At 44.2% G+C, this 25,472-nt stretch overlaps 1 protein-coding gene across 10 annotated transcripts in view; it reads left to right on the top strand.

Annotated features, from left to right (window-relative positions):
- Nucleotides 1-25,472, top strand: part of PDE8B (phosphodiesterase 8B) — a gene marked incomplete at its 5' end in the record, with an annotated part of 264,283 nt that overhangs the window by 23,671 nt on the left and 215,140 nt on the right. For 9 of the 10 annotated variants that reach the window (XM_080803412.1, XM_080803414.1, XM_080803415.1 and 6 more), the window contains one exon: nucleotides 5,093-5,449. In XM_080803412.1, the coding sequence (XP_080659538.1) occupies nucleotides 5,093-5,449 (357 nt within the window). Of the gene's footprint in view, nucleotides 1-5,092; nucleotides 5,450-25,472 lie in introns of those variants that run through there. The other variant, XM_080803411.1, reaches the window with a different exon arrangement.

Raw genomic sequence — 25,472 nt, 5'->3', positions numbered from 1 at the left:
TTAACCCACTGAGCCACCCAGGCACCCCTTATTATGCACTTTTAAACAGTGATATTCTGACATATTAGTATAGTTTGTTGAGCCATTCCCTAAGTCTTTGATATTTGTATTATCTCCAGTTTCATTACTGCAAAGAGTGTTACAAACATCTTTGTATAAATTATTTTATTCCATTGGCTTTTTCTGATGTATATTACCAAACAGAGGATTATCAGATCAAACGAATTTTAAAAACTAAGAGCATAGAACATCGAATTCTACTCATTAAAAGAAAAAAATACCCAATTTTGAGTCATAACAGTTAAGAGAAAGGCAAAAGAGGAAGAAATAGAAAAAAAATTCATTCATTTATTCAAGAAATATTTGAACTCCTACTGTGTGCTAGGCACTGTTCGAGGAATTTTGGATCCTTTAGTGAATAAGAAACCAAGAAATTCCTGCCCTAGTAGGGCCTATGTTCTAGTGGGAGAAGATAGACAATCAGCATAATAATAAATGAGCTAATTATACAATAAGCTGGAAGGTGATAAGTGCCACGGAGAAAGAAAAATAGAGCAGGCTGAGGGGAATCAGGAGTGATGGAGAGACAATGGAGGGAAGTGGGTTGTGATTTTAAACAGGAGTTATTGTGTAGGCGACATCTGAGCAGAGACTTAAGGGAGGTGAGGAAGTAAGCCCTGTGATATTTGATGGAACAGAATAACAGTCAGAGGCAAGAGCCCCTGGCTAATAATGTTCAGACTCCTGGAGAAGCAGCAAGGAGGCCAGTGTGGCTGATGCAGAGAGAGCCAGGGCAAGAGGGAAGAGGGCTGAGAAAGGTCAGGCAAGGGCCACGTCAGCTAGGGTTTTGTAGGCTCTTATAAGGACTCTGATTTCTACTCTAGTTCCCCAAAGGAGTCTGTGGAAAGGGTACACTGAACTTGCTTTCTTTGCTGGCAGGTGCTGGACCTGTCCTTGACCCCTGAATCCAAGTCTCTGGGATGGGACCAGGCAACTGTTGTTATTTCTGACAAATTCTTTAGGGTGATTCTGATGTGCAGTTAGGTTTGATACCACTCTTTCCATTCAAGGATTCCACTATTCTAAATTAAAAGTAATTTAGTAAAAGGAAGTAGAAATTTCATAGCATCCCCAAGTGTTGGTGATTTAGAGATTTTGGAGAGTCTCTAGGAAATTAGGGCCCTGAGGTTAAGTGACTTGCCCGAGGTTATACAGCTCTGGAAAGCAGCAGTGGGTGTCGGATTCGCCCTCCTCACTCTGAGTTCAGTGAACCTTCCACTGTACCAGGCTGCTACTTAACAGAGTCTCTCATTTCACTTATCAGGTGATTAGATTTCCAATAAGTTCCACCATTAAGAATGTAGTTTGAATCCAGAAGCTCTGTAAGGTTGATTGGTTGATTAAATGTTTGGTTATCTAAAGATCAATCAGAAAGCTGCTATTGTTTTAACCTTTCTGGTGAAGAGTCATGCAGAATGTATTAATCCCATTTTCTGCTTCTTTAGAGGAGTTCTGGAAGAGTCATGCCAGTTCAAAAAAATGGGAAAAGACCTTAACCATTCATGATCTTCCAGTGCCTCTGGGTCCTACTTCTGAAATAAGCTCTTATTTGACATCAGTATAAAACATACAGGCCATTCAGTGGACCCTGGACAGATCTGAGGTTCAGTTTTTGAAGAAATTTCTGGTGTTGTTTGCTTTGATTTGTTTCTTGGTCATTGACTGTAACTAAATTTTTTTCCCACCTAATTTAATTTTTTTTTTATAATGTTGGTTTCTCTGACCCTATTATGTAACTTGAGCCTAAATGTTATCTCCAGTGTCTGAGCTTGTAGGCTTTACTGTTGTCTTGGAATGCATTGAGATTGTGGCATGGGAATCAGTCCAGAAATAACGTATACAAGCAAGAACTCAGGCCGCAGAGCGAAAGTAGGGAATGATTTCGGCTCAGCCATTTCTCCTTCACTTGCACATGTTTCAGTGACCAGAACTGTGTCCACAACAGGACAGGTTACACATTCCCACTGAGAACACTTGCTGGAGATGATAGGGATGCATTATTTTTTTCCCTTTTACTAACTCAGCATTGGCAGTGGGAGCTGCGTCTGCGGAAGATATTGGAACTCTTGCTGCTCTGGGAATGGGTGGAAAAATGTATACCTAGTGCATTCCATCTTCTGCTGAGAAGAACTGCATTCAGGGAAAAAGGCACTGGTCCCAGTACAAAGTGTTCAATTAATATGCTAAAGCAGCTTCATACTGTTTGATAGCTACCTTGATGTTACTTACTCTTTCAAGGCTTAATCTTCTTGTCGTTCTTTTAATTTTTTTTAAATGTAGAGAGATCAACCTGAATTGGTGTCTGGTTGACTTGTCCCTTCGTGATCCAGCCTCTAGTGTCTCCACCAGAAGACTGCTCGTAATTTCTGTTTTATCTTCTTGTCTTCAAAAGCCTCAGCCAGTGACTGGTCCTTTTCTCTGAGTGGTTTCCTCATAGTGACCACATTCCTAGAGGAAACTCTGAAGTGGTCACTGAAGCATGACAATTAACATGGCTCTAAGTTTCACAAAAAGCTGCCCCTGGGTGCTCCTTGAAGGATGACTGAAATGATCATATATGAGAGAATCATGGATTAGCTTTAGGAATGATTAACTCGTGATTTCGCATGAATCTGGGATTGGTATGGAGAGCAGCAGTTTTGGAATTTAACTCTGATGGTATTTGCTCAGATTCGGAACAGTCCCTTGGAAGCAGAGCAGATGGCAGCCTTGAGACTTGGGCCTTTTTCAAATGAATGATTATCTTCTCTCTTATCTGTCTTGACCATTTAATGTGGTGCTCTTATAGGCATGGGTAGGGCCAAGAAAGTATGGACCCAGGGAGCCTGGAGGGAATTGTGGAAGAGGTCATGATGCCGGGAAAGAAATACCACTCTGGCTGGGGGAGAGCTGCCAGCAGACAGCCCTCAGTTCAGCTGTTGGTTTCGTAAGGGGACTGGCTCAGCTGAAGAGAGCCACCTTCTGCACAGTTGCTGAGGTGGCCTTCAAGCATCTCGTGGGAATAGAAGGGCCCATTCTCCCCGCCTTACCTCAGGACAATTTTGAATCCTCACCCCAACTACAGAATCCACCCCCTCCCCCACCTTAGGGAGAGCTGAGGCTTTTATTAAGACCATACCCTAGCTCAATCTCTTCCCCCAACCCTCCTCCTTCCCTTCCAGTTGTAGATTCCAAGAAAGAATAAACCTTTTTTTTTGCCTGGTGAAGACCATCGTAGAATCTGCTTCTTGGCGAAACCTAACCTGCCCAGAAATTTTATGAGCAATTTGCGTGTCCATTAGAAATATAGCATAGACTTTTTCTGCAATAACCAAAGATAGACTTTTTCATGCCATCAAAAAAAAAAAAAAAAGACAAAAAGGTGGAAAGTTGGAGTACTAAACTGAGAAACAGAAACAAAGATAGAATTAGGTTAGACTAGTTCTTTTCCCTCTCTCTATTTGCATTTGGGATGTGGGGTGACATCTTGCTTTTCTATAAAGGTTAGGAGCTGTCATTTGAAGTCTTCAGCCACTCTAAAAGTCGATGGTATGAAGAGAAGCAAAGAAATTATTTCAAATTGAATACTTCTTTGTACTTAGCATTATGACTGTGTGTTCTTGCCCTTGCCCTTGTAAACAGCTCTAGATGGAGTCCTTTCTTAGACCAACCCCTTTCTCCCCTCTGCCACTGTGGCAGCAGGTAGGAATCACTAAAAGAGCCAATGAATAAATGGCAGTGGTGTCTCGCATCTCAAATCCACATTTCATATCATGGGGAGACTGAATGGCAGCCTTGCTTCTAAAGGTATCTTATTCTCCTTGAGTGAAGCTTGGCCCATGTATGCCTCACCTGGGGAAGTGAGGGAAGGCAGAGGGAGAGCCCTGGACAACAGGAGGCTGGATGGGTAGAAGTCAGGGTGAAAATTAGGTGACATCCAAGCAGGAGGTGAAAACTCTGGAGGGGAAAGCCCAGAGCACACGGACAGCTTCCTCTGTTCCTTGCATGGATCTTAGGATCTTAGGGGAATTTGTGTGTTTAAGGGTTCCTTCCTCTGCAGGGTCTCTCATTCCGTGGCATGAACCTCCAAATGTTGAGGTTAGACATGGAATGGACTTCTGAAGACTCTGTCCTCAGACCGTGTGGGGGGAAGTGATAGGCGGACTACGGAAGCACGAGGTCTCTCCTTAATTACCTGAGTGCGCCGAGAGGAGAGCTAGTCAGTGGGGTGGGCTTGGGCTGTTGGGGAGGGGCGTCTTGGTGTTTTGCTCAGGGGTGTGATACAGTGTGTTGGTGAGGGGCGAGAGGCACATTGCAGGGCTCCCCTGGGCTGCACAGCCCTTAGGGCCGGCCTGGGGTGCGTGCCACGAGGGGCAGCGGGCGCAGAAGGGACGAGGCCTCGGACCGCGGAGGAGGAGGGCGGGCGCAGAGGCGTGGTGCCAGCTGCAGCGCGCTGGGGCCCCGGGGGCCGAGCCGAGTCATATAATCTCGCCCAGCCGGGGAGAGCTCGGGGAGCGCCAGGCGAGGGGCGCAGTGGGGCCCGAGCGGGAGCACTCGGAGAGGAAGGAGGGTGGGAGCGAGAGCGGGAGGGGGACGGACGCGGACCGAAAGTGGGGAAAGAAGGTGCAGGCGGGCGGGCGCCCTGGCCCAGGGGCCGCGGGCGCGGGAGCCCGGCGAGGTTGAGCTGGGCGGCGGCGCGGGCCGAGCCGAGGGAGGAGGGGAAGGCGGAGGCGCGGGGAGCGTGTTTGGGGCGCCGCGGCAGGGAGGGTGGCGGCTGCCGGTGCGCGCGGGGCGCTGTGTGTGCGCGCTCTCCGCTCGGGGAGGAAGATGGCCCAGAAGGGAAAGTTGGGGTGACGCGCGCAGCCCCCCGAGGCTCGGCTGGAGTCGCCGCGGCGAGCCCGACGGAGCGGCGGCCAGGCAGGCCGGGGGGCGCGCAGTCCGGGTGCCTCCGCGGCCGCCGAGGCGCCCGCCCCCTCACTGCAGGTGGCCGCGGGTGCCCCGGGTCCCGGCGGCCGGGGGCGCGGGCCGGCGCGCGGGGGAGCCCGGCTGAGGGATGGGCTGCGCCCCCAGCATCCACGTCTCGCAGAGCGGCGTGATCTACTGCCGGGACTCGGACGAGTCCAACTCGCCCCGCCAGACCACCAGCGTGTCGCAGGGCCCCGCGGCCCCCCCGCACGGCCTCTTCGTCCAGACCGACGCCGCCGACGTTATTCCCCCGAGCTGCGCTTCGGGACCCCCGGGCGCCGCCCGCGTCCGCAGGGCCCGCGCGGAACTGGGCAGCGGCGGGAGCAGCAGCAGCGGCAGCAGCGCGGGCTCCGCAGCCCCCGCCGCGACCACCTGCAGGGGCCGGAGGCGCCACTGCTGCAGCAGCGCGGAGGCCGAGACCCAGACCAGCTACACCAGCGTCAAGGTAAACGGCTCAGGCTGGTGGGGGGCTGCCCGCCCCGTCCGGGCGGGGCCGGCATGAGTAGGGGGCTCCGGCAGAGTTGAGTGGCCGTGACGCGGTTGGTTTGGGAGATTGTCACTAAGGAGGAGTTTACTTTTCCTGTGTGGGAGCGATGCGGGCCCAGGAAATGTGAGCAGAAGAGACCCTTGGAGGGGTCCTGGGAGCTGGTTCCAGGGGACCGGTGGAGAAGGGAGCGCGGTGGGAAGCCTGTGGGCTGGCCCCATTTCCCACTGAGGGAAGGAAGGCTGTGGTTCCCTTAACTCAGGAGGTGGGGTGGGTATCATTGAGAGCCTCTGGTGGCTGGCTGAATGAAATCTGAGCTCCGGGCTCGAATCCGCCTGCCTTGCAGGTGAATAGTGCAGACCCGGTGCAAGGATACGGTAGTGCCTCGGGTACAGCTTTTTACCTGGGAGAGCCAGCTGCACGGAGTCTTAACCACAGGGACCGAGCGTGGGGATTTGTGAATGAATGAGGGTGTTTGTGTTGTGCGGAGAGATGTAGGAAGGGATAGAGGAAGAGGAACAGAGTGGAACCTGTTGTTTGTGCCTTCTTCGGGTTGGCCGCCTCCTAGACATAATTGAGGGCACCTGGCTGTGAGTTTGGAGGGTCAGCTGAGCTACCATGAGGGGCAGCGGTTTCCAGTGCAGTGCAGCTGAGGACGAAGATTCTGAACATACCTCTCATCTCACAGGAAAGTGGGATTTTGAGGAAGTGGGGGAAAAAAGTGTTTAAATCATTAAAGCAGCCACTAGCAATTTCTTAATGACAGAAGAAAAATGATTGCGTTAATAGTGCCCTCCTGTATGTTCTCAAAATACTATGAAATTGAAGAGGGTTTTCATTTTGTAAGTCTGGCCACTGGGCCTTTTATCATTGTAGCAAACAGAATGACAATGGCACATTCCATTGTGCACAGGGAAAAAAAATACATCCCTATGACTCTGAATGTTGTTTAGAATCACAGCTTTTACATGGTCCATAGATTACCAGGGACTGTTATTAATTAATTAATTATTTGGCAGAGAAAATTTTATGTTTAGTACTTGAAAAGTTATTCAACAGTTGGCCTAGGGTGAATAGGCACCTGGCGTTTACTGGATCAAATCAGCCTTCAGTGGAAAGGTGAAGAGAAGGATGGCATGAGTTGGTTTGAGTCTGGAAGCTCTAGAGCTCCTTTTAGTGAACTTATTATAACAGGATCCGATTTTGTAACATGAAGCTTACCTGAGTTTACTTATAGTGGTAGTATTTCTCTGGTAACAGTCATATAATATACTAATATAATAATCATGATAACAAAAAAAGACCATTTACTGAGCACCTACTATGTACCAGGTATAAACTTTCTCTTCTAGCTTTTGAATCTTAACCATGTGATGATAAAATATCCAAAGGCTGGAGCCCTGGATTCCTGACAGTACAACTTACCGATTGAACATTTGTTACAGAGGCATGTGCCAAACGTTATCTTTTTCTTTTCTCAAGCTTTTCTCCCCCACACTGGTTCACACACACACAAAAATAATAAAAAAAATTTTTTAAAAAAGCATCAGGAGCAATTTCATGGGGTTAAAATGATATATTGGGTGGGATAATTAAATAGGGATGTTATTTTAAAAAATAGCCTTTGCCTTCTTGTTGAAAAGGCAACGTGAAGATATTGAAGTAGTTCAGAATGGTGACAACTTATGAACTCTGTGGTAATTTTTTTTGGGTGGGTGTGTAAGAGAAATTGTATATTTCTGCCTTTCATAGTACCAAGAATCCCAATTTAATACCTGGCGACTCTGGCTATTCCATGTTTGTTTATCGGAAGAAGGAATAATGAATGAATTCATTCTCCATGTTTTAATACTTCCCTCAAGAGGTTATTCAGCAAATGGAGAAAAAACTGGAGGGAAAATGAGTCCCAATTATTAGCATCTGGTATAAGCTTGTAGAAATATCATTGCTACTTGGCTGAAGTGTTAAAGGCTTGACCTGAATAGGAATTCAACTCACATTGCTTTATCAACAGGATTTCCAAATAAGAGCTTAATTCATTCCAACCTTTTACGAAGAACGTTGGGAATGAAACTGCCGGTTCAGTGATTCAACACTAATTTGTCTGTGTAGATCTCAGAAACTATATATTTGAAATTACATTTGAGTCCAGAGTTATTATTTAGACAAGTCATACAGAATTATTATCACAGAATTGCTTTAATATATTTAATAGTATCCTTTTAGGACTTGTGACTCAGGGTTATATTATCTTTTTCTATCTTCACATGTTCCATACTCTTTGTGGATGAGATAATTTTATAAAAACTTTGTTTACATTTCTTTTTAGAATAAGAATTCTTCTGCCTTAACAGTTTGAGATAGGTGCTGGTCACCCATGTCCGGACCGCTCACCCCTCCTCTGCCCCGCCCTTTTCCAAAATGCTCAGGGGAAAAAAATAAAGTCCTTGCTATTTGGTCCTGTTTACAGTGGTAGTGGGTCCTAATAGTTTCTCTTTTTTAATTTCCTCTTTGTACATCAATTATAAACCATATTCTCATTATCTACTTGGTCTCTGGTATTCCCCAGGGTACAAAAATGTGTGCTTGATCTCTCTCTCCTTTTTTCTAGCAATAATTAATCTCATTAAGCTTTTAGAATGATGAAGCATTATGATGTCAAACGTGACGTCAACAGGAACCTTCCTGAATACCTAATTTATTAAAAAAATGATAAACATTAATAATTCATATGCAGTACAGTGATATCATATGGGTTTCCATTTCTGGTAAGAAGTGAGCTTTTTCTCCCAATTGCTGTAAAAATGCAACTTCCTTGTAATTTGTCTCCCTCTTGTTTGCCTTTTTAAAAATAGTACTCCAACAGGAGACTCCTGCAGAATGCTCACTCCTCATACTGTGCCAGTTGTATAATTCTTGTTCAGAAATCCTCAGGGGGGATGGTTGAACCTCTCTCTGGGAAGATCAGGGCGGGGGGTGGGTGTTGGTTCTTACAAGTCTTTTCTCATACCAGCTGTTGCAGCTGGGAGGCAGCCGGGACTAGGCAGCCAGTTGTAGAGAAGAGTTTTGACAGTACAGTAGACTTGCAGCCATCTCTGGTGTGTGTGTGTGTGTGTGTGTGTGTGTGTGTGTGTGTGTGTGAACTATTTTGTGGCTCAGGCACAGGACATTGTTAGTTTCCAAATGATTCTGTGTTGATAGGCAGCATCACCAGCTCCCTCTTTCTCGGGAACTCCATTCATTGTGCCCATTTATTCACTCGGCCAGTATTTGTGCCAGACTCTGTTGTAGATGCTAGGGATTCAGTGAATATCCCTGAAGTTTGGTAAGTAAAGCCTAATGAGTGGGGATGGTGGATCTTTCGTAAGAGGTTGTGCCTAAGTCAGTGATTAATGACTTTGTTATCCATTCCACGGCTTTCTGAATCAGTGAGGATAATCCCAAATTGATTGTATATAAAAGAAAAAGAAATATTTTTCCAACCTTCTGGTAAATAATTAATGGTAATAAATAATAATAATAATTTTGGTAATTATTTGGGGGAGGGGTAGAGCTGTTGTGAAAAAAGTCATTTTTATCTGTTCTCTACGTGGGTGCTCTCTAGTGCACATCAGAATCACCTGAAAGTCTTCTTAAAATGTGGATTGCTTAGCCCCACTCCCAGAGTTTCTGATTTAGTAGGCCTTGGGTGGGGCCTGAGTTTTGGATTTTTAACAAGCTTCTCAGATATGCTAGTGTTGCTTTTAAAAGAATTGAATTGACTGTTGGCCAAATGAATTAGGTTGGGGCTACCTCTAGCCGAGTGGGTAGTATTGAATGTATTCGGGGGTACTAGTCATAGCCCTGCCTCCGTCGTCATTTACTCCTGTAGGGGTAGCCCACTCTCATTCATGAAGTCAAACTCCGAGCCTCCAAGGTTAGCTGGAAAGTCTCCAAGTGTGGAGAGTGTGCACCAGGTAGCCAACCCACTCTGGTTTTTTGAGGTTTGACTTCCCCTCAGGATCCACTGGGTTTTCAAGTCCTGATAGCTTGCTTTGCCATCGCAGCCTCTCCCATACCTCTGCACTGCTGGGGTCCTGTCCTGCATCGTGCAAGGCAAGGAGGAGCTGAAAACGGGTCGATGTGACATAATACCGGCTCATATTTAGTTCTTAGCTTTTGGAGTCTTGCTGGTCCTTTTCACCATATTTTTCATTTTATTTATTTGACAGAGAGGGAGGGAGATCACAAGCAGGTAGAGAGGCAGGTAGAGAGAGTGGGGAAGCAGGCTCCCCGCCGAACAGAGAGCCCAATTTGGGGCTCGATCCTGGGACCCTGGGATCACAACCCAAGCCGAAGGCAGAGGCTTAACCCACTGAGCCATCCAGGCATCACCATCTTTTTCATTTTCAAATGGAGCATAAAGTTTAGTAAGCCCAAGTGAGTCTTCCAAGTTGATTTAGTAAAACTCGGATTTATTTTCTGCCATAGCTCATTTCATCACAGTTCAGCCCCTCTCCTTTCTTACAATGAATGTATTAATTATAGTCAGTGAGCAAATCTTTCTAATTTTCATTGCTTTCCTTAGTAGTTAAATTAATTTTTAAGAAATACTAGGAAATTCTCCCTTTTGATTTTGCTAGTTAAGTCCCCAAACCAGAAAAGATAATGTAGTGTAAGATCCTGACTTTCAGAGGTGATACTTCTCTATGGAGACTTCCCCCATGTGGTGCCTGGGTGACTCAGTCGATTAAGCATCTGCCTTCAGTTCAGGTCATGATCCCGGGGCCCTGTGATCAAGTCCCATGTCAGGCTCCCTGCTCAGTGGGGAGCCTGCTTCTCCCTCTCCCTCTGCCCAGCTCTGCCTACTTCTGTTCTTCTCTCCATCAAATAAATGAATAAAATCTTAAAGAAAGAAAAGAAAAGATCATCCTTGGTGGTCACCAGGCAGGACTTGGGCTAAAGTGGGATGGGACATGCTGGTGAGGGCAGAACAGAACCTGTAATACCAGGTTGGTGAGGGATTAAGGCCAAGAATCAGAATAGCAAGGAGGGAGTGAGCCCTATGGAATCAGGCAGGAGGACAGAGTCCAGAGTCTGGAGGAGCAGGTGAGCATTTCAGGGGTAGGTGGGCAAGTCAGATCTGAAATTCAGGGACTCAACAAGAGTGACCGCTGTCAAGTTAGGTTGAGACCTCTGACTGGGGAATAGAAGGTGTTTACTTATTTTCTGTTTGAGGTTCTCTGCTGAGTGTAAAGAGCTCAGGTCCCACAGGGGATGCCAGTGACCAGTCAGAGTCTGGGCTGTAATTAAACCTGGCACCTAGGTGAGATAAGACTGACTCCTCAGGTCTTCCTCGCACCTGGTCCAATTATCTGGGTAGGAAACAGCTCGCATATGCACAAGGGTTGAACTGAAATTAATCTACTGAAGAGACTATTTCAGATGTGCAGGCCAGATGAAAAGAAATCAAGAAATGACGTGGAAGCCCCCTAAGACTAGAAGAGGAGGGTACTGTCACCACCTTGAAGAGGTAACAGTAGGGAATAGTTATGGGAATTTGAGAAACCAAACCTCTTGGTCAGGGAAGCCCCCAGAAGCTGTGGTCTTAAGGAGGACTGCAGCCATTGGAGGCCTGGGCCTGGCATGGAGAGCCACGGAGTGAATGCCTGCATGCTATTGTTTTTCCCTCCATTGATCTCCAGCCAGTACCATTTTTGTCCAAACGCACCTGGAAAACAGAGAGCAAAGGGGCCCATTGATTGAGGTGCTCCAGAGTGGGATAGAGAGATTATCCTGACCCTTCTCCAGAAGGCTCCCTGAAATGAGTGTCAAAAGATGTTGGATGTCATTGGAGGTACCTTGGTAAGCTGGAATTGAGTTGGGCGATTTTGGTTTTCTGAAATAATGGCATTTTTAAATGACCACCTGATGTATTATTTATGTTTCCTATTTAATGACTAATAACATTAAAATGAGTCCAATTGCTTTGTTTGGAGACTTTTAAGTTATTGCTGAAAACATACCCTCCTCTTCATTTCACTCTCCACCCTGACTCTGCTCAGGCACTTTCTTAGTCAACTTGGGCTGCTGTACCAAAATACCATCAACAGCCGGGCGTACACAATGGACTTTTATTTCACACTGTTGTGGAGGCTGGGAAGTCAAGATCAAGGTGCTGGCAGATTCTGTGCCTTGTGAGAGCTTTCTTCCTGGCTTGCAGATGGCCACCTGCTTGTTTTGTCTTCACATGGCAGAGAGCAAGCAAGCTCTGATGTTTCTTCCTCCTTTCATAGGACACTAATCCCATCAATGAGAACCCCATCCTCATAACCTCATTTAAATCTAGTAACCTCAAGGAGCACCTGGGTGGCTCAGTCAGTTAAACATCTGCCTCCGGCTCAGGTCATGATCTCGGGATCCTGGGATTGAGCCCCACATCAGGCTCTGTGCTTGGGGGAGTCTGCTTCTCCTTCTCTCTCTGCCCCTCCCCACCCCTTGCTCTCTCTTTCTCTCTCTGTCTCAAATAAATAAATAAAATTCTTTAAAAAAAATTAATTATCTCCCAAAAGTCCCACCTCCAAATACCATCAGGATTGGGGCTGCAGTGGAATTTTGGAAGACACGTGTATTTGGTCTATACAACATGTTTCTATCATTTCTACTGCCCCTCACCCACTGCTCCTTCTCCCTGTGATCTCAAAGCCTAGGAGGAGGCCGTAGGGGGGAGAAGGTACTCTTTCTCAGGTTCAAAGTTCCCTAAGTGGGAACGCAGTTTAGCTAGTTTACATTTTTGCTCAGTTGGTACTTTCCTCCTCTCCGTACGCTTTCTCCACAGCCTCAGAAAGTTGATCAATGAGTTTTACTATGTGTTTACGAGCTGATATGTTTGTTCAGTAAAGAATATGTGTATTTCAGGCAGACTTAGAAATGTTTACATGTGCCCAGGAGCTCATTTTTAGAAAAAGGTGTTACCTTTAACACAGCGGAAGTCTGGGCAGTTATTATGTTTTGATAGAAAATACCACCTTTTAACAAGTTGCAGTATAGGTTAGTTTAGATTTGGCTCTTGATAGCCTCATCTCCGTTTTCTCTCTTTTCCCAGTGGTGGATAAAAGCCAGCATTTGCTTAGGATTACGATGCCTTACTCATTACCATTATCTTCTTTCATCTCTTCTTTTCTGCCCCCTTAGGGACAGTTCACATAAAAGTAGTTGAGAAGCTTGTGATGGCTATAATAAAAATCGAGAGATTCTGTTACTTTTGGATAATCCATCGGTGAAAGAATTTTTCATGGTTGCCTCTTATTTCCGAGGTGATTCACATTTTCCTGTATGGTTTGTACATTTTGCAACAAGGTATGTAGAATGGATCTAATAATATCAGGTATTAGTCAAGTCCTTGCTCTCTGGGGACCCCTTCATATACACTGTTTCACCCAATCTACATAAACACACTACGAGCTACAAATTGTCATTACAAATTTCGCAGATGAGAAAGAGGAGACACCAAGAGGCGGGCTAAATTGTTCAAGGTGAGGGCTGACATTTGAATACAAGATTGTCCGAATCCTGGGTGGCTCAGTGGGTTAAAGCCTCTGCTTTCGGCTCAGGTCATGGTCCCAGGGTCCTGGGATCGAGCTCCGCATCAGGCTCTCTGCTCAGCAGGGAGCCTGCTTCCCTCTCTCTCTGCCTGCCTCTCTGCCTACGTGTGATCTCTGTCTGTCAAATAAATAAAATCTTTAAAAAAAAAAAAAAAAGATTGTCCGAATCCAACTCCAAATCCGGTACTGAGCTTTAGGGCCTCTCACAGCAGCCTGAGGACCCAAGAGTGGGCGCTGCTGGAACTGGGGCGTTAATTAGAGCAGAGTGGTAATAGACTGGTTGGTGGGGGCAGCCAGGGGGCCTTGTGGTTGAGGTTTCTCTTATGCATTTATTGTCACCTCTTCTATTAGATTGAACTGGTGTGTTGTTTTGAGATGAGTGTTGAATGCAAAATGCACAGAACTGGAGAAGCTTCGGCAGAACAGTTGTCATTGTTTTTAACTGAACACAGTGCTTGGCACTTTGTAAGCATTGTATGAGTATTAGCTCCTAATAATCCTGCAGTTGCTATGATTTCTGGTTTGGTAATTAAAATGAGATTTTGGCTCTTTAGATTTTGACATTTTTGAGACACATATTTGTCTTTTATTGGAAAATGTATTCCACTTACAAGTAGATTGATTTGGCCAATGTAGGTGACTAACTGGGTTTAAATATAGATGTGATATCTGGAAGCTTTGGAAACTGCTGCCACAGACATGGGTTTGGTCTGCATCCGCTGAATCCCCAAAGGCGATGACATGGTAGAATCTTGCCAGTTGAAGGTGGATGCTGGGTTTTGAGGAGTGTTGCATGAGCGTTGCACCTGTGCAAAGCTTTGGCCTTTAAAGATCAGGGCCTTGGTGTTATCTTGAGGTGGTTCTGTGTGGGATTCTTTGGCGTAAATCTACAACCTAAAGCTCATCTCCAACTGGGCTTAAAGCCATTTTGCATGAGCACTGTTGTTTTTTATACTGCTGCATTTCAGCGGTGTCAGATGTAGTATACTGTTGGAAAAAAAACGAAATACTGTAAATGTAAGGCCGGTTTTCTCTCAGATGAAGGTGTAAGGATTAGCTACAGGGATGGCATTGCCTGTGTGAGTCACAAAACAGAGAAGACCCTGAGTGTTGGAAATTTCTACAGGAAGGCACGTGAGTTTTTTTAGCAACCTGTCATGCAGGGTAACATGGATAAAAAGAAAAGTGCTGTTTTCTGACGTCTGGTCTACAAATAACATGAAAGATCTAGACTGGAGGGTGATGAGTTCAGACTAGTTGGGGCTTTTGTCCACTCAAGGCCTCCTGCTGAGGGAGCCTCAAGCAAGAGCAACGCCAAACGGAGAGGAAAGGACTAGTTTATGGAGGCCGGTAATCACCCAGTGGCCCAACCCGCACTCACCACGTAGTCTGGGGGCCATTCGAGAGTCATCTTCTTTTCCACCTTCTGCAACTGATTGACAGTCTTGGCCTAGAAACTGGTTGTGAGGAAGGAGAAGCTGCTGCATCTGTTGATGCTTCAGCAGCCTCAGAAGTGTTTTGATTGGAGTCATAGCTGGAACGGAAAGGTTTTCTTTTCCCCACAGTCGAATACAAACTTGGGCTACAATATCTCCTTTCCAGAGTTCCCTCAAGAGAGTGATTCCCAAAACAATGATGGCCAAGCAAAGGTAGAATGGAGCGAAGGACTGGCTTGGTCAGTGGCGGCCCAGCACTGGTTAGTACTGCCTTCCAGGGAGTCCCCCATGTACGTGCTCTGGGAAGGGGTGCTGGGACAGGAGGCTGAGAGAGAGATGGCTTTGCATGAAGCTTCCTGCCTGTTTCTCCCAAATCTATAAGGTTCAGTTTGCAAAGCCAGTTCTGGGACCCCTGACGCATTCGTGCCCCCTCTCCCCCCAGGGCCTCACACACTCATAGGCCCTTCCGTTCCTGTAGTCAGCTTCTCTGTCCATTTGCTGAGTCACAGGTGTTTCCCTGGGTGAGCTTTCCAAAGCCTCCACCTCTCTCTGCAGTGATCTGGCCCCTTAGGGCCAGGAGACTGCAGCAAGGCTTTAGGACCAGAGGAGGGAAGAGGGAGCCTTCATATACCTTTGGGAGGAGCTCATGAAGGGAAGTGGGTGTGGTCCATTCTTCTGACCTCCCTGAAGGTATGACAGGGCGGAGAGCTGCAGGCAAGTTCTCCCCTCACCTTCGGGAAGACAGAAGACGAGGGGAGATGGGGCAAAAGACCAGAACCTCCTCTGTGTGTCAAAGGTGAGAACTTTGAATTAAAAAAAGAAAGAAAGAAAGAAAAAAAGGACAACCCTAGCTTTTATATGCAGATTATGTGACAAAAATACTTTGTAAGCCATCCAGTTGGTATCAGGAATGGATTTTCATATAGAAGCAATGTTATACATGGCATTTAGGTTTCTAGGTTAGCCCAAAAAAGTATTCAGACCATTATGTAGCTGGAATATATTTACAATGTTGTGAGAGAAACGTAAAATTGAATTAGAGCTAGTGTTTCTTTTGTGCACGTGTCCTTTGGGAGAAGCGGGTTTAATTAGAGGACGATGAAGCAGATGAGGGAGAACCTGTGGTGTTCCCCTCAGGGAGTGGTGCTCCTGCCTCATGGTTGGTGTTCTGAGGAGGTGAGGGAGGGAGCCGGGGTGCAGGGACCAGGATCTCACCCCTAGGGACTCAGAGCTATGCTGTGACACTGTCCTCTTTTCATCTGGGCTAGTTTATCTCCAGAGGCACTAAAGGGGTCTATTTTGTTACTTTTAGAGCCTTGTTTTCTGTTTTACCCACAAACACTTTGCATCTTTTAACTCTTAAGAATCCTTAAAAACAGGGGGCGCCTGGGTGGCTCCATGGGTTAAGCCGCTGCCTTCGGCTCAGGTCATGATCTCAGGGTCCTGGGATTGAGTCCCGCATCAGGCTCTCTGCTCAGCAGGGAGCCTGCTTCCCTCTCTCTCTCTCTGCCTGCCTCTCTACTGTGCTCTCTCTCTGTCAAATAAATAAATAAAATCTTTAAAAAAAAAAAAGAATCCTTAAAAACAAGTCAAAAACGCAAAACCATTACACACCAAAAAATTGAACAACAGCTGTCTTAGCTCAGGCTGCCATAACAACAACAAAAAAATGCCATCGACGGGGCAGTTCTGGACAGCAGAAGTTTACTTCTCACCGTTCTGGAGGCTGTGAAGTCCCAAGATCATGGCACCAGCAGATTCCATGTCTGCTGAGGAGCTGCTTCCTGGTTCATCAGTAGACATCTTCTTACCGTGTCCTTAGTCCTTAGCAGCAGAATGGGGCTGGGAGCTCTTCTGTAAAGGCACTAATCCCATTCACATCCACGAGGGCTCCACCCCCCAGGCTTGTGCAGCCCCTCCTGATACCATCACACTGGGTTTGGACTTCAACACCTAAATTTGGCTGGGACAGAAACAGTCTATATAGCAACTACTGAGTATGACTCGAGCTTTTTTTGTTGTTGTTGTTTTTAAGATTTTATTTATTTATTTGACAGAGATCACAAGTAGGCAGAGAAGCAGGCAGAGAGAGAGGAGGAAGCAGGCTCCCCGCTGAGCAGAGAGCCTGATGTGGGGCTCGATCCCAGGACACCGGGATCATGACCTGAGCCGAAGGCAGAGGCTTTAACCCACTGAGCCACCCAGGCACCCCTGACTCGAGTTTTCTAATTGCGTTGTTAGTTTTTACAGTTTGTGGGTATCCAAATAAAATTCACTCATTACAAGTGATTGATAGATCTCTTAAGTCTCACTGAATCCACAGGTTCCCCATGGCTCTATCTTTATACTTGCACTTAATTTGTTGAGGGCCCTCGGTTGTTTGTCCTGTGGATAGTCCTCCGTCTGCATTTTACTTTTTGCATTGCTGGAGTGGACCTAATGTGTTTTTGTGCCTTCTGTGTTTGTTAGAAACTTGCAGGTAGATTGACAGGTTTGATCGAATTATGCTCAATTTTGGGGGGTGGGTGTAGGGCAAGAATACTTTTTCAGTGATTCTGTGTTTTCACCACAGGAAACACATGGATGTGTGTTTTTGTTTTGTTTTGTTTTGTTTTTTGCTGTGATACTAGCCAGTAGTAATGATCATTGCTTACATTCATTGATCATTAGAGGGTATAAAATGGTGATATTCTCATTGTACCATTTCTTCTCACTAGCTGCCTGTCTCTAAGAAGGAAAACTTCTCCTCACCAACTAGTTGGTTTCCCTGGGATACAATTTATGTAGGGAAAGCAGGTTGAATACGTCAGTTTTCCCTCTTATTTCCAGTTTTCAAAATAATGAGTTGATTCTCTAGCATTCTCCTAAGGTGATAAGAATTTTTTTTTTAATTTGTTTCTTTGTTTGCTTGCTTAGACTTATTATGTATCACTATGGATCGCACATTTATTTGATGTGTGTTAACTCACCGCAGTGATTATACAGTTTGGGTGTCCAAATTGCCCATTTTTGACCAGAGGGAGCAAATTCGAATTGAAGAAATAGTTTCAGCTAAGTTAGTTAAGTTATGTCCTTATTCTGAAAATGTTCTTTGTGGATGAGGGCTTGCTGAGCACCTGTGGGTGAAGGCCTTAGTGCCTGCCTGCCTGTTCCTAGTCGTACCAAACCTCTAACATCATGAAGCATTGAGAGGATCCACTGTGCAAGCCCCCATTGCAGCTCATTTCATGTAATTTTTGTGGCTACAAAAAGACTACCTGGTGTTATGGAAAGATACTCACTAGCCCAGGCTTGCATTTTCGCTCTGCCCTATACAAGCCTTGTGACCTTGGAGAAGCTGTGTAACTTCTCCTTAGTTGAGAATAATGCATGGTCAAAAAGATTGGTGCAAGTGTAGCAGATGTACAGTCCCTGTAAACCTTCTCAGTTTGCAGGAATGCGTGTGTGTGCGCCTGTGTGTAACTAGGTCTTTGAAATCTGGAATGTATTTTACACTTATAGGGCATATCAGTATAGACTAGCACATTCCAAGTGCTCACTGGCCACATCGTAGCTACTGTGTGGAGGAAGATAGAATTATAATGGCAGAAGGGAGGAAGAAAGTTAACCGTCACGTGAGAGTTCTAAATTGTGCAATTGCAATTTGATCTTGTAACCTGACAGGGAGTATGGCACCATCGTTGGTTAGTAGTCTCAGTTCTTCACTCTGTACCTGCTCGTCGATGTTCTCCTTCGTATTATGTGGGGCTCGAAATCTACAAACTGCATCTTCCAGATCCTGTTGCCAACTGGTCTTCTCTTAGATCCTGGAGGTAGGAGGTCCTGGTAGGCAATTGGGAGTGGGAGGAAAGCAGATATCTGAGCAGTGGCTCCTGTGAAGTAGCAGTGGGAGAACTTGGAGAGAGATGGTGCTGGCATCTCTGATGAGGAGGAGGGTGGTCTGATGGTTCCAGGCCAGGGTTTCTGACTTCTGGATATTACCCTCTCATCTTCTGTTTCTCCAGCTCACCTCTATCTTCTTTTGGCTCTTTTATAACTTCCAACACCTTGTAAATAGTTCATTACATTGATTCCTCTCTGCTTAGTATATGTACAGTGGTTTCTGTTTTTCCCAGTGGACACTTGGCATCTGAGGATAGAAAGAACTAGGTTATAATCTCATGTGTGCCATTTACTTTGTTCTGTGACTTAACTTCTCTCATTTTCAATTTCTTACCTTGTCTAAGGAGAATAATAAAAATCACTGCCTCATACAATTGTTGGTGTAATTTACATATATATAAACATGACTCTAGCGTTCAACCTCATTCTCCGTTAAGTGTTGTCTACTGTTGATAACAATATACAAACCAATGTTTGAAGGCTTGTCATTTAACATTTTTTATTATGGAGAAGTTCAAATGCATACAAAAATAGAGAGAATAGTATAATGGAACTTCATGTACATATTACCCAGCTTCAACAGTTATAAAATTAAGCCTTTTCTTTTATCTACACCACCCACTCTCCCCCCTACTCTGGGATTATTTTAAAACAAATCTAAAATATCATATTATTTTAGCTGTAAGTATTTCAGCATGTAACCCTAAGAGATTAGGACTGTTTAAAAAATAACCATAGTGCTATTAGCATACCTAGAAATTAAAATAATTCCTTAATATCATCAGATATCAAGATAATGTTCAAATTTCCCTAATTGTCTCATAAATGTCTTTTTAAAAATTGTTGTTTGAGTCATCTTTGGAATAAGATCTGCTCATTGGTTGATGTGTTTCTTAAGTGTCTTTTAATCTATAGGTTATCTGTTTTTAACCTTGCAATTTATGCGTTGATAAAACTGGGTCATTGTCCAGCAGAGTTTCCCACAGTCTGGATTTTGCTGATTACATTCCTGTGGTATCATGTACCATGTTCTTCCGGACTTATAATCCCTACAGTGTTGGTACTTCCATTTAGAGGTATTTTGGTAGGATTCAGGCTTGTTTACTTATTTATTTTGGCAAGACTGCTCTATAGGTAGTGCTTTGTACCTCCATCAGGAGGCACATAATGGCTGGTTCTCTCTGTTTTTGTGATGTTTCATGATCGTTGTCTAGATCTACTAATTCATTGGGGATTACAAAAGTCTACCATTCATTTTTTTTTTTTTTCCTACAGTACTTTTGGAGTGTCTCTATAGGGAGAACCTCCCTTTCATCAGCTATTTAATTATCCTAAAGTACAGTTCATATGAGAAAGGTAGGGTAAATGCTTGATTATTTTATTATTTACCAGGTTTTAAACTAGTGATTTGGTTTTTACCAGCCTCCAGTAGTGTTTGTGGTGCGGCCATACACTTAATCAGTTTATGAATATGAGACGTATCCCAGTCTGTTGTGGTTATTGTTCTTGCTGATGCTCACCTGTCCTGTCTTTGGCTACTGGGAGGGACCGTGTTAGCTCCTAGTTATCTGTGATAGGTTTTTTTTGCCTGATGGTATGACAAGATGTTCCAGTTTCATCGTGTTCTTTCCCTGATCTGGAATCAGTAATTTCTCTCAGGAACCTAATTCTTTTTATTGAAAGAGGGTATTTAGAGACATGATCTGGGCAGTGGAATAGTCATTGCTAATGGACTGGTTATTGTTTCTTGGCTTTTGAAGTGGACACAGCCAGGAAATAAGGTTTTTTTTGTTTGTTTGTTTGTTGTTTTTTTAAGTGATAAAATGCACCACAAGTTTTTACTTAGACTTCCAATTCATATTTAGGACCACAAGGCTTTACTTTAACCTCATTAGTCTTACATTTCTATTCTTCTCCCTGTGACATAAATACTGATTCTGAACAGTATTGGGGATAATTCCTCGTTTGTTCTATCTTTAGTATACCCATAACAGTCTCAGAATCATCACTGAAAGCAGCTTAGTATTTTTTCCAGTTATTTTTGACATCAGAGTATATTCTACTAAGGATGAATCAGGAAAATTATTGTGTTTTTAAGTGATTTGAATCAGTTCCTTTTTGTGTAGCAATCCTAACAGTGGAATGGTTAGTGACTAACTCATAGTTATGGACAGTTTATGTTCATTTATTTCATTTTACTTCTGATTTGGTCTTTTTTTAATCTAAAATTTTTTAAATTTAACTTTGTTATTATAATATGAATTATTTAGGGGCGCCTGGGTGGCTCAGTGGGTTAAGGCCTCTGCCTTTGGCTCAGGTCATGATCTCAGGGTCCTGGGATCGAGCCCCGCATCGGACTCTCTGCTCAGCGGGGAGCCTGCTTCCTCCTCTCTCTCTGCCTGCCTCTCTGCCTACTTGTGATCTCTGTCTGTCAAATAAATAAATAAAACCTTTAAAAAAATAATAATAATATGAATTATTTACATTACAGAGTAAAATCTTTACAATATGGTATATTTAGAGATGGTTAGATTTAATCCCTATTGCTTATATTCTATGCCCTCCATCAAGTAGGTAAATATATTTAAAATTTTTATAGTTTTCATACCATTGTTTTAATTACACACAAAGATATGTTTATAGCCTTTATTTCTTAGGTAAGTCGTAACACGCTAACTCATTTTTCTACGTTTTGCTTTTCTCACTTAACAATATATCTTGGAGATTACTCCATCATAATTAGTAGATATCCCTCGTGTCTTTTTACATTATAAGCTCTACTGTAGCTTATTCAACCAGTCTCCATTGATAGATTTTGGATTATTTCCATTATTCTTTGCTATTGTAAGTATTGCTGCAGAGAACCGGCCTGTGCTGATATCTTTTTTGTATTACAAAGTCTAAATTGTTTTTAGTACAATAATGAAATATTCTTTTCCAGAAAGGCCATATTTACCTAATCTGGGGCATTAATTTCTGCCTATCACGTAGAAAACTGTCATCACGCACTTTAATTCTCTAGGAATTGTAAATTAGTCACACAGGTTTTGCTCAAGCTCAAGCTTAGTACCTTTAGCAGAAGCTTCTCTGTGTGTACAACCTGCTGTTTTCTGCTTTTAACCCAGCAATAGTTTCGTTTTCTTGGAGATGTGGGATCTCAAGGAGACAAACTTTCTAGAAAGGGTTGGTCCCCACAGTGGTAAACACACCTTTTCATGGCAGCAAAGTGGTCTGCCTTTTCATCTTTGCTTAGTTGAAAGTTCTCTGTGGGGGCGCTGGGGTGGCTCAGTCAGTTAAGCGTCTGCCTTTGGCTCAGGCCATGATCCCAGGGTCCTGGGATCGAGTCCCACATCGGGGCTCCTTGCTGAGCAGGGAACCTGCTTGTCCCTCTCCCTCTGCCTGCTGCTCCCCCTGCTTGTGCTCTCCCCCTCTTTCTTTCTCTCTCTGTGAAATAAATAAATAAATAAATAAATAAATAAAATCTTAAAAAAAAAAGAAAGTTCTACGCATTGACACTGTCTTCAACCCTGTCAGCATCCATGGAGTGCCACAGGGCACTCAGCATCACGAATTGTTTGAAAGAATTTCCTTGAGCCTTCATAAGGACTTAGAACACAAGTAATTCCTTATCTTAATTTTAATCATTAAGACCTAAAATCAAAGTTTTTTTCATGGATGTGTATTATTTTATATGTTTTAAGAATATAATTCTAGAGGTGTTTGGGTGGCTCTGTCAGTTGAACAACTGACTCTTGATTTTGGCCGGGGTCATGATCTCAGGTTTGTAGGATCTAGCCCTGCCTGTCAGGCTCCATGCTCAGTGAGAAGTCGTCTTCTCTTAGACTCTCTCCCTCCCCCCATGCCCTCACTCTCTCTTTCTCAAATAAATAAATCTTTACAAAAATATAGGATTCTATATTTGTGATAGAATCCCATGTCTGATCTATAGATACTTTTCCTAAAGTGCTTTCTCATGTTTAATATCATTTATAAGTGGGTCTTGTTTTTTTTTTTCCTTATATAGATATATTGGCTTTATCAACTAGCAATGCTCAATGTAGTTTCTTGGCTCACGAGTTGTATGTGAATGAAAGAGGAAGTGCAATGAAGTTGGGGTGGGGTGGGGGGAAGATAGGGAGAAGCAGAGAGAGCATGCAAATATGAAAGAAGGAGAGAGAAATGGGGGTGTGCAGATTGGAAACTAAAAGATGGAGAAAATGAGGGCGCCTGGGTAGCTCAGTGGGTTAAGCCTCTGCCTTCGGCTCAGGTCATGATCTCAGGGTCCTGGGATCGAGTCCCGCATCAGGCTCTCTGCTCAGCAGGGAGCCTGCTTCCCTTCCTCTCTCTCTCTCTGCCTGCCTCTCTGCCTACTTGTGATCTCTGTCTGTCAAATAAATAAATAAAATCTTTTAAAAAAAGATGGAAAAAATGATATAAAGAGTGGATATATACACCTGTACCTGTACAAAAGAGACACTCTTAAAGGTGGAGTACCTTCACTCTGTGCCATTAAGGAAGGAAGACGGAATTGCTTATTTGCCCCAGTTAAGGAGAATTGAGATTGTGTCACAGTTCCCTGTGCTAGCATCAGGTGGCACTGTCAAACTAAGGCAGCTTGGTTGTCAAACATGGAGAAATTTTGGGGTAGACTGGTTCAGTTCAACAGTTCAACAAATATTTTTTTAGGGTCTCACTGCATATCAAACACTTCCGATAAACTTAGGTTACAAAGATGCATAAGATGACTCCTTCCCTATGGAAGTTTCTATTCTAGTTAGGATGGAGAGAGAGACAGAAATAAGTATTTTCTATTGCTATATAGCATAATACCACAGATATAGTGCCTTAAGATACACACATTTATGATCAGTTTCTGTGGGTTGGGAATCCATACATAGCCTGTCTGGGACCTCTACATAAGCATCTCTTACAAGGTTGCAATGGGTTGGCTAGGGCTAGGTCTCATCTGCAGAATTGACTGGAGAAGACTCCTCTTCTAAGCTTAGTGGCATAGCTGTAGGCAGGATTCAATTCCTTAATGGCTTTTAGACCGAGGGCCTCAGTGCTTGCCTGCTGTTGGCCGGAGGCCACACTTGGTTCCCTGCCACATGAACCTCCTAGACACAGCAGCATGCTTCATCGAAGCCAGCAAGAGGGACAGTAAGATGGTAGTCACAGTCTTGTGTAGCCTGGTTGCAGATGTGACATCCCATCATCTTCGCTGTATTCTGTTGATCAGAAACAAGTTACTAGGCTAGTCCATACTCAAGAGGAAGGGATTACACAAAGGTGTGAATACTAGGAGGTGGAAATATTAGGGTCTGCTTGCTGTACTGGTGTTTCCTATGGCTCTATAGTGTCTGAGAGAGGTGGGGTTCCCCAGGAACACGAAGGAAAATTATCTGACTCAGCCTGGCATGGAAATGGCTTTCTCAAGTAAAGCCTTGTCTCAGTGTAATCTTCTTGAAGGACATATAAAGATTAATTTGGCATGTATTAACTTGGTAGCGGGGAAAAGAAGTATGGGAGGGGGATGTTTAAGTAGAGGGAACAACATGAGCAGACCCCGAGGGGGTAAAATAAGACGGAATGTCTGAGGACCACCATCCAGTAGTCCAGCGGAAACTGTGTGGAAGACCGCATGAGTCAGAAATATAAGGCAAAGGTCCGATTTGAGGATGTTTTCTTTGCTAGGCTAAAAAGAAAATGAGGATGTCATCAGAGGAGTCATGGGGAGGTTTTTAGCAAGGGAGTGATGTCATCCTTTCATTGAAGATTGTGGGAGATTGATTTCCATAGTTTCTACAATAATTCACGGTGTGAGGTGAAGGGAGCCTGGATTAAAGTAGTGGCAATAGAGAAGAGGCAGTAGATTTTTATGTTTTTAAATCAAGAAGTTATTTGATGTTGGGACAAGGCAGATGTGGGAAATGGAACAATTTGGAATGATGCCCAGGTTTTGGCTTAGTTTTGGCAGAACATCTTTGTTCAGGATCAGAGGACAAAGGAGGGGGGAGAGGGAGAAGAAGAGGAGGAGGAGGAGGTCTGTAAGTATGTATGTAGGTTTGTAAATTTATTGACTGACTACAGGAGAGCTTAACTCAAAGTGTTCTTTACAGTGTTTATGTTCATAATTTAATCAGTGTCACTATGTAAATTTACTTTCTAGGCAAACCATATGCCTCAGTGATAGGAGATAGAATCAAATACAGAATTCATTTTCCCTACAAACAGTTTGATAAAAGAAAAATTGGTGTTAGAATCTCTGTAAGCTAAGACCACAGGTGGGGAGCCCCTGACCAGTTGTGTCTTGTGCTTGGAATCTTGTAACGTGGTCCCTGCGTGCAAGTCCTACTATAGAACACTAGGTATGAAGTGTTAGGCCACAGACTTTCTTTGAGATCTATTTCACATAACATAAAATTGACCATTTTAGGGGCACCTGTGTGGCTTAGTTGGTTAAGCATCTGACTTCGGATCAGGTCATAATCCCAGGGTTCTGGGATCTAGGTCTGCATTGGGCTTCCTGCTCAGCAGGGAGTCTGCTTCTCCCTCTCCTTCTGCCCTTCCCCTCCACTTGTACTCTCTCTCAAATAAATAAATAAAATCCTTTTAAAAAATTCACCATTTTAGGGCCACCTGCGTGGCTCAGTCGGCTAAGCATCTGCCTTTGGCTGGGGTCATGATCTTGGGGTCCTGGGAACGAGCCCCACATCGGGCTCCTGCTCAGTGGGGAGTCTGCTTCTCCTCCTCCCTCTGTCTGCTGCTCCCCCTACTTGTGCTCTCCCTCACTCTGTCAAATAAATAAATAAAATCTTAAAAAATTTTAAAATTAAAAATTCACCAATTTAAAGTGTACAATTCAGTGGCTTTTAGTGTATTCATTATGTTGTGCTACCATTACCACAGCCTAATTTGACAATATTTCCATCCCACCCAAAAGGAACACCCTACCTATTAGTAGTCAATCCCAATTCCCTTCTTTCCCAGCACTTGGCAACCGCTGATGTACTTTCTGATTCCACAAATTTGCTTATTCTGGACAATTCATATAAATGGACTCATACAGTATATGGCCCTTTA

The sequence above is a fragment of the Martes martes genome (assembly GCF_963455335.1).
Source record: "Martes martes genome assembly, chromosome: 5".
Taxonomy (NCBI): Eukaryota; Metazoa; Chordata; class Mammalia; order Carnivora; family Mustelidae; genus Martes; species Martes martes.
The sequence above is the reverse complement of the archived record's forward strand: the minus strand, read 5'-3'. Positions and strand labels throughout refer to the sequence as shown.